The sequence below is a fragment of the Buceros rhinoceros genome, unplaced genomic scaffold (genome assembly GCF_000710305.1).
Source record: "Buceros rhinoceros silvestris isolate BGI_N320 unplaced genomic scaffold, ASM71030v1 scaffold36460, whole genome shotgun sequence".
NCBI lineage: Eukaryota > Metazoa > Chordata > Aves > Bucerotiformes > Bucerotidae > Buceros > Buceros rhinoceros.
In genome coordinates this window covers 1-10,132 of record NW_010389640.1, presented here as the reverse complement: position 1 = coordinate 10,132, position 10,132 = coordinate 1, and the positions used below count along the sequence as shown (strand labels likewise).

Here is a 10,132-nt window from a genome sequence, read left to right as displayed (position 1 = left end):
TCTGCATTTGTAACAATCTATGGCTGCAAAGGAGGGTGGCAGGCAAAGCAACTGTATCATAACCAAAATGCTGAGTTCTATTATCTACTGCAGCACACGTACACACACACTGCATCAATAGCCTCGATTCGTAACAGCAATCACAGTGATGATACATAAAATCTATAGAAAAAGCATGCATTACTCACTGGGTTTTATTCTTTAGCTTCTTCAGCATGTAATTCTTTACGGTTTACAATGTAGTAGGCATGAAACGAAACATTTTCCCTTTATTCCACTGATGCCGCTGTTTGAATACCGTTAGACACCAAGGACAATAGGCAGGATCAGCTCGAACATTAAGAGCAAATATTTAATGGAAGACTGGTTACCCCCGTCTCTCCCTTTCACATCTCTGCCTCATGTATCCAGGCACGGGTGGTACTGGCTCCCTTGAGAGGCTGTAGCTAGCAGCTGAGGCACAAACTAAAACACGGCATGGATGTCAAGGAGCTGATGTCACAAAAACAAGTATTTCTCTGATAAAACCGGCAATTCCATTAGGGAAGTCCTCCAAATCGATAGAAATTGTTCAGCTGAACACGCTTTGTTATACAATGCGCTGCAGCACCAAGAGTGATAAATCAGATCAAGATCTGTCAGGCTAAATAAACTGAGACTACAATAACTAAGTTATAAAACTGCCAATCAGACACTGTGCTTTGTGTCAGGCTATCGGGAACACTGCTGCTCATGGGCACAGAAGAGAAATACACACCTAAACATTTCTCAAACAACCCTTATTAACAGCAATTCCAAAAGAACAGATAATCTACTGAAAAAGAAAGAATATTTTTAAATACAAAGGACTGGCCTAGAAGTCTGCCATCTTTATCAGGAAACATCATGATAAAGTGTGCGAGGCTCCAGTCCAGCAGCTGCTAGAAACGCCTATGAAAGGTGACATTCACTGTCTGGGAAAAGATGCAGGCTCTTTGGGAAACCCTGCCAGCTCTCCCAGAGAGCAGCACTGCCATTCTGGTCTGCGCGGATGGGTTAACTGCCTGGCCAAAGGTAAAAGGTACAGCCCTGCATTTAGAGAGGGAGCTGGGTACTGCACAAACAAACGAGTGCAGAAATTCCGGAGCAAAAGGAATACGGGCACAAAACAAGTTCAGATGCTGGGGACTGGGCAATTGCTATCCTGCAGGCAGATCACATCGAGATAAGAAGGTAAGTTCTTCAAGCACTGAAAGAACTTTTCTCAAGGCACGCACATCCAACTGAAGTACCAGTCACACTGTTCATTCCAGTAAGATTACATGCACTTATTTCAAGCTTTGCTGGCTGGTGCAATCTCTACAGCAGTTCAATTTCACTAGGACCAGCTAGGAACTATATTATTAGAACTCAGCATAAACACAGTACATTCAGTATATATTGTACTCCTGCACTCCTCTTCCAAAGCATTTTTGTTCAGAAAGAACCAGAAAGAAAACCTCACAATTCTGCAGAAATTCACCACAAAATGTTTGCCATTCAGAAGATCACATACTACTGTGAATAGTCACTCCACAGCCTAACGTGAACACGTCTGAGCAATATATAGCAAAATTATTTAGCAGTTGAATAGTTGGGTTAAAAAAATCCCATTTCAAACTACGTTTTGCAGTTGCACAGTCCTGAAACAGACCAGAAGCCCTCACTTGGATACTGCTCATTTACCTAGAAGCCCATTTTGAACACAGCAACTTGTTAACTGCTTATTTGTCTCTGGAAGTAACTTGAGGCAAACTCAATTTGAAAAGTTAAAACCAGGACACACCACCAGATTTCCATGCAGGCCCCATGGACACAAACAGGCCATACACACCGAATTAGTTCATTACATGAGGAACCTCACCATGAATCCCTTTGCCGGGCACATCCTACCGAACAGGCTTTTTAAACAAAGCACAATTCAACACGACCTGTGAAACCATGGGGGAGATATACCCTGCAGACAGAATAACCAGGTCATCTGAGCCACACTAATCTATGTGCTTCTGTAGTTCATCTCCTGGCTTGAGATAACTAAAATACCTAGCAAATTAACACAAACTTTGGGACTAAAATACCTACACTTTTAATGAGACCATTAAACTGCAGTGAGTTCCATTAAGCCACACTATTTGCACTGACATCCCTCTGAGCAACAGCCTTTTCTCTCCCCCAGTCAGCTTACTTTGACAGTATTTCACATTGGTTTGCTTTGTGCTTTCACAAATAAGAGCAAGTAATTCTATTTGGAACTAGCTCCAGTCTAGGACAGTATAACTCAAGTATTTCCTTGTTCCCTCTTTGAACAGCCACAGGGATGGAAGCAGAGCTAAAGTCAGCGGGTTCTTTCAGTTCATGTACTGAGAAGAGACTCAGTTTAGCACCTAACACTTTCTGTAACTCAGGTCCCAGAATAAAAGCACCACATTCAAATATGCATGTGAAATCCTGACCTCTTTTCCTCCCAATATATCAGCTACTGGAAGCCAGTATTAATCCTTGGAAACATTAAAACAGGTTTACAAGGCTGACTTGTAGAATTTCTCTTGCTGATAAATTAGCAACACTTCTCTTTCTATTAAGAAACCACAAGACAGATATACAGGTACATAATGACTATGAAAATCTTTCAGTATATTTCTTTTCCACATTACTAAAAAACAAAGCTAAGATTTGATAACGTTTCAGTACTCACTATCTTCTCCTGGACAAGGCATGCCGGGTTTCTCTGGAATACTTGGGAAAACTAAAACAAAAAACATTAGATTTTTAGGTGAAGATTCTCAGTAGTACTTTTTGATTTTTAAAATTTATTCACACAAAAAAGTTTCTGTAAGATTTTAAATAATTCTGCACAAAAAAATGATAAACAAAATTTGGCTCCATGCTGACAAGATCTTATAGTTGACTACAGCATTAACAAATCTGGCTAGTCTAGAACTTGAATCCCCCTCAAAGCCCACTGTATAGTCTCAGCTTTGGGCTCCACACCCAAAACGTTTCCTCCTTATAACATCAAACAACAGGGCACCAGCTCCATAAAGAGGAATGTTACTTGACAGGCAAAAGAGCTGTTCCAATCACACATTTAAGAAGCTGTCTGGATTATCAACAAATGCATTGGGGTTCTTCAACTGTGTAATGATACTTGCCATGAATAATCAGCCCCTCATCTCTGTTTTGACAATACAAACGGAAGGCTTCTTCCAGTTCCATCTGAGAAGAGATGGTACATGGGTCACCTAACAAAACAGCAACACATAAGCAAATTAATACTGATTAAGTGGAGGATTTCCATGTCAGTAAGAAATGTATCAGCCTCCAGGATTGCTTTTCTTTCCATCATTTGATATTAAGCTGACATTTTAATCAAACCCAAATTTTTTCCTTCTAATTTTATCAAAACTGAAGTATTGTAAACATTGTGCTGTCTAAAGTTCTTGGGTTTATAAAGTTAATCACTTTGACAACATCCTGTAGCCCTTGGTGCACTTCTGGCTCTGACTCCTTTGCTGCAATAGCTCATCTATTAATGCTGCAGCGATAGATTTCACGTGTAAGGTTGCAGAGAGCACCACACCAGAACCCAGTCAAATCAGCCTCACCTTCAGTGGAGACTTAATGAAAACAATGCGTTATTGAAAGTCATTTACTGTGGAGATTGTATCTTTTCCAGTACATCTTTCTTTCCTTCAGCAACTCACAAAAACTACATCTTCATGTATCTTATTAGTGAAACATCATCTCGCAAATCCATAAGCTGAGACACGTTAGAAAAATCTGCACTTTCATCCAATCATACAGCGAACTTCCCATGCTGCATAGTGTGTTCTAATACTTGTTTCTTCAAACTGTCAGCACTACCTTCTCTGAATCTTCCAACAGTATTTTCTTGCAAAGGAACGCATTTCAGTTTGTCCCCACCTTGTTTTCCACACATTGTTCCAGCCATTTTACCATGGCAGGAAGAACACGCGTTTCCCCAGTGGTATGTTGCTTTTTGTCTTCTATTAAGCAGCCTCAAAACTGGCTTCTAGACATTTAGCATCAAGTTTATTAAACTTTTGTATAGTTCTGAACTGAGTATCACAAGGCTTAAAACATCAGTGGAAACGAGAGATGTTTTCTTGTTCTGGATGTTTAGTTTTAACTGTCTTGCTAATCACAACAGCTTCATGCTATCATTATCCCTTATCTCAAAGCACAGCATGCACTTTGGGTGAGGTTCATTGCTGAAGACAGTGGATGCAAATACATATCAAGGACAGTACTTGAAATAGTTTTAATCTTTTTGACTGACTTCCTGCCCAATCCGATCAGGTAGCTGTTTTTTTTACTCCAAAGCATGGCTGACAGCATTCATACTTCAGAGTAGCAGAAACATCACCTTCACCATTTTCTTGTCTGTGCTCACATTATTAGCATTACCTTGTGATGTTATTTTAGTTAAAACTAGGTAATTAATCCATAAATCCACTTAGCCAGACACATGTAAACTGCAGTACGTCACAACACACTGAAAGCAAGCACACGACTCTTTGGTAGGTTTTCTTTATTCACCAAGTCATCAGCAATTGCTTGTTTAAACTCAGTTCAAAGAACATCCGTTTGTGCAGTCAGTCAAATGAACTTAAATTACACATGGCAGTAAGTGGAAACACTCACTCGTATGCAGAAATGGGATAACTCCTAAAACCTGAGAGGATTGAGGGCAGCCAAAGCAGCAGATTGGTTGAAACTTAATGTAGAGCCAGGAAATAGAAAATGGTACAAAGGTACGTATTTAACCAAGACTAGAAGAAAATACTTATTAGAACTGCAACTAAAAAAACAAATCCATTAAGTAAACCTCAAAAAGCCAATTCAACAGATATCCAAACCAAGAAACAGTTAACAAGAATCACATCTTAAAATTGTCCAACTCAAAACCCATGAGTTTTTCTTCTTTCCCACAATAATCTTTCTTTTATCACCAGTCATTAGCCAAGGACATGCCATGTCATTATTCCCCATGCACTTTTGATCAGGTTACTTAGACTGCCATGAAACTGAGGGTTAGGAAACTGAAGTTTGTACAGTGGCCTCTTGCTTGGTAATCAGAAGATAGAGTAAAAATCAAAAATAATTGATACTACTCCTCGGTATCTTAAAGGACTGAATCATCTTTGATTACAGGTGACCTCCTTCCTCAATCCACACTTTGGAATTCCATTCACCCACCAAACAATGCTTCTCCACAGTAGACTACTATTAAACACCTATATAATCCAGCAACTGCCAAATCAATTTAGTATTTTTTTATCTTTCTGCACTCAGTTCTAGTTCTTCTGCAGACCCCAGCTTTGGCAAGGTGCAACAGGAAAACAACCGGGCGCTGCTGTAGTTTAATAATTGCATGGTAGCTGTTCTCAACCCACTAGTTTGAGTTCTGCCCATCTTCAGTTACAGATGCGACATGCTTGTGTTAAATCATAAGCACACACGAACATTCCAAAAGGAATCAAAAAAGTAGCAGAAAAAGGCATTCAGTGTCAAGTATCCTCACTTCACTACTACTCACAACACCCAGAAGGCTCTAACTTAAGGCCACATTTTACAGCAGAAAGGAATACACAAATCCATCTCACATCATGGTGGTATTTCAGAGCCTATAGGAAACGTAAAGAAAAGATAAATTTCTCTCAGATGCAACTGTGTGTGGAAGGTGCTCTACACCTGAAGATAACTTAGAACAATGAGATGTATCACCTTTATTTCATGTTTGGTCACTGTATTTTACATCAACAGGATATTAACAACCGATTTAGTGGAATGCTTCTTTCAATATAGACAACATTTACCCTCTCACTCTTGAACAGGGCATGTCAGACCATTAATGTAATCAACGCTACAACTGGTGACAGTCTTGCAGCTGCCAGGGACAACCACCATAATCACTGGTGGAAAATCAATTATTACTGCAATTCTTAGCACCTACCTTGCATAAAATACAAAAAAACATCGAAGAGTTAAGCATCTTTCGGTATTACGATTGCACTGCTTCTCAAACACACTCATGGACAGATAAATCACAACAGAGAAGACACAAAGGTCTGGAAGCTAACAAGGCTATAAACAAAAAGTGATTTTGCCAAGAATTTGAAATTGAGAATTCGGAGGAGTACAGCATTAGATCCATGAAAGTCTGAAATTAAACCAAACTTTCTTTCAACACAGAAGTATGGAATAGTAAAATATTACAGCTCTGCAAAGCCTTCACTCCCACAGAAGTGAATTCAAGTGTGACTGCATTCAGCCTTGATGTTTCGAGGCTTGTTTCTTCAAGCCCCCTGCTTCAAGACAGGGTGATATACTCGGTATTTAAAAACAACAAGTAACTCCACAATATGAAACTTGTTCACGTACGTTTCCTTAATGCCCCTTCTTCGTACCACAATGATCAATGAACCCAAGAACACCTCGAAGCAGTATTTCAGTACAATACCTTCATCGTCAATCCACTTGAGGGTAATCGGCTGTTCCTGTTGTAAGTTACACATCTCATGCACTTCATCACAGAGTTCATCATAGCTCATCGATGCATCCAAGTTTGTTATCAGGATGTCGCTGCAGGAGATTAAAACATAAGCTTTCATCAGAAAATATCTGCATCAGCCTGCGTATTCCAACACTTCCATCGACGGACTTTAAGCTGCAAAATCACACCAACTAGACTTGCTCCTGTTTTCTAAATATCTTTCAAATGACAGACTCAAGGAAATCAACTAATTAAACAAGTACAAGAAGAAAGAGATGTACTTAAGCCACCTCAGCACTTTCAAAACCTTCTAGGGGATAATTAGGAAACAGTTTTGTAATTAATGGCTACTGGTATATGTAATTCTCTCCCCTCAGTTTAATAGAGTAAATATATCAGAAGTTTCCCAACATGACCAAGATAACTTTCCTATTTTCATACTGCGTGACAAGTCATTTTAGAAAATGTGTTATATTACATATTTTATCTACTTATGTCTTTCAACCAGAAGCCAAAAGGTATGACAGCAATCTAAGAACCTTCAATCCTCTAACTTACAGTTTAAGTTCTATGCACTAATAACTTCATATTTTGCCTTTGCTGAGGAAAAACTACAGTAAGCAAAGCTCTACAACAGTTCTAAAGAGCTCTACTAAGTTTCAAACTCAAAAGCACTGCAACCTTTTCAAGTATACCTTTAATCTAAAATTTGTAAAGCTCTGAAAGAAGAGCAACTTAATTCTTCCTAATAACAATGGAAGAAGAAATAGGTACGCTAACTGCCAACCTGCATTTGCGTATTCCTGTACAACACAGAGCTGTCAGGTGAGCTGGAGTTTAAGAACACCTTTCTGTCAAAAAAGCCCTAATTTATGCACTTAAGAGACCAAACCAGTTCTCAAAGAGGTGTTTGAGGTCTGGGGCAAGGCATTGCCCCAAGACAAGGTCACTAACAAACGCAGCTCTTTACTTAACTTGCTGCCACCATGAGCTATTTGTGAAATCCAGTAGCTCTCGATCTGTGGGAGCTCTGGACAATCACACTTCCACAAGTATCTAAATAGTCATTAAAAACTGAAGCTATGGAGTAAGACAATACTCTATCACGCACACTACAAACTCCAGCTAAAACTGGCAAACACTAATCAGCCTTACATTGTTAAAATTACAACAAATTATATTGCTCTTCTAAAAGTAAATTAATAAACTTCATACTGGACAAAGCACAGCTAAAGTAAGTGAAACAGCATCTAGTGCAGTGCCAACATTAAGGACATTTATTCAATTTATTATCTCAGTGATGTCCACGTTCCTTTGAGATTCACTGAGTTTAATCTTAACATCTACACAACCACATTAGGCAATCAGAGCACAGATAAACAAAAACCACTCACTGTTTAACACTACAGAATTCCATAGGACACTTTGTCAGTTATTTGAAACTGGACACTACAAAGTTACATGAAGAACTAATGACCAGTATGATATGTATGAGCAGTGACAGCAAGAGAATCATTCACATCGATCAATTAAGAGAGTTACCATTTAGAACCACGGACACATACAGCAAGCAATGCTGCATCACTGCTCTATTTAAATATTTTAAATCTATTAAAATCTATTTAAATTAAGTGATTTCAAGTAGCCAGGTACAAACACAGGAACTGCCATAATGAAGTGAGAATTACACAAGTTTACTTTCTTTTGCAATCTCCTTAAGCAGTTATTTATACTATGCTATGTTAGGAACTCTGTCACACCCAGAAACATGAATGCCTCAGATACTGGACTCCAGAGACAGACACAACAGTCACCTGTCTCAGGGCTTCCTCATACTTAGATTTTTAATGGGGATTTAAAAATTATACATTATACTATTAATTATTTAGCAGCTACCTTAACTAGCTTGTCCTTAATTCCGCAAAAATAAACATTGTGAAGATAACCGAAGCAGCTGCATTAACACTTCACTGACCTTCAAGCCGCATTAGTCAAATTACTGGGGGGAACAGGGGAAGCAGCTATCAAAAATTAAAGGGCAAACTGCACAAGAGTTTACTTTTCACAACAGGAAAACAAAGATCATACATTTGGTTTGTTTTTTTTAAATCACTTACAACTGAGTCTTCAAATATCTTGCACAGGTTAATCTAAATTTACTGGGAACTTGTGGTGTAAACAAAATTCCCTCATTTCTCATACTTACCTAAACAATTCCACTAATAATTCCTTCTAAAATTTCTATAATCAACTGAAAAAGGACAAGCCCAATGGCATTCACTTATTTTTTCAAAACTTGCATATCTAGCCACAAAGAAACACCTGCTCTAGTTTTCCAAGACAGAAAGTGCTGCAAGTTAAAACACGATCTAAAAATCCCACTAGAACACAGCTCATATTAAACATTACATATTTTTGTCCCAAGGAGCACATAGTCACAAATCAAGATTTTTAAGTGGAAACCTGTACTTCATAGTGTCCTGCTAATTTCAGCAGTAACTTGTAGAATTCGTTATGTAAGATTTATCATGCCTTTAGACTAGATATAGTAAAATGTATTAGCTACACCTGGACACAAGAGATGGATCTGTTCTGGTCTGTGACCACCAACTCTTGTACGAAAACAGAAATCAACAACCCATCAACCCAAAATAACCGTCTGACAGTTTTGCACATCTTTCCCTTTTTCAAGAGGAGAATAAACTATTAACTCTTTTCCACAGGCAGCATGCAGCAGGACTCTGGATGGTATTTTAACAGCCCAGAAGTTTACCTACCCGATCTGACATCAATTACAAGTCCACTAACACCCTGGTTACTCTATCAGTAGGTCAGACGACGAACTCCTGCTCAGTATGCTTCGAAATTAAGACAAGACACAGTACGGAGGAGGGAACATGCAGACTTACCCACTATAGTGTGTTTTTACCCTGATGAAGTCTTCGTTCAAATTAATTTTTGAGCCCATTCTGCTAGGCATGATCTGTATTTAGCAATCTAAATGAAATTCCAAATACACAGATGTCCATTCAAGACAGATAACTCATTCCAAAGGGAACAGTTTCACATGCAAAATATGTTTCTCCTCCAGATGAGTTTCAATCCAGCTGCATGGAAAGAAAACCAGAATACAGATGAACACACACACAACTAAAGTAAGTTGGGTCAAATTGTACAAACACAAATACCTTTACATGGAACAGCAAGAAATCAAAAAGAAAATATACAAGGCCATTGACCTGCACAGAAATTAAATAAGGTTAAATAAACATACCCCACAATTTAGCTTCACAGAAATACCCCAAGCTTTTAAGGATATTTTTAAATAAAACATCCAACAGTTCCCTCTCAGCCAAAAATACTCCAAAGAAACCTTCACCTACTCATCAACGCAGCTTCTGCCTTTTTTTTTCCAAAGAGCGTTTTAATTCAAAACAGTCTGGAAGACTGCTATTAATTACTGTCGGTTACACATTTACTCAAGAGCAGCAGAAGAGGAATTCCAAGGAGCAACTTCAGTTACCTTTACGATTAGAGAGTGACAGACACCCTGTTGATTCAGGATTACCCCCACCTTCCCTGACCCCGCCGCCTGGA

The 10,132-nt window shown here is 38.7% G+C and overlaps 1 protein-coding gene across 2 annotated transcripts in view; it reads right to left on the bottom strand.

Annotated features, from left to right (window-relative positions):
* PRKCZ (protein kinase C, zeta) overlaps positions 1-9,515 on the bottom strand; it is a 41,735-nt gene extending 32,220 nt beyond the window's left edge. For both annotated transcript variants that reach the window (XM_010134983.1, XM_010134991.1), the window contains exons 1-4: positions 9,445-9,515; positions 6,503-6,624; positions 3,171-3,260; positions 2,714-2,764 (exon numbers count right to left, since the gene is read on the bottom strand). In XM_010134983.1, the coding sequence (XP_010133285.1) occupies positions 2,714-2,764; positions 3,171-3,260; positions 6,503-6,624; positions 9,445-9,515 (334 nt within the window). The remainder of the gene's footprint in view (positions 1-2,713; positions 2,765-3,170; positions 3,261-6,502; positions 6,625-9,444) is intronic.
* Positions 9,516-10,132: the final 617 nt, after the last annotated feature.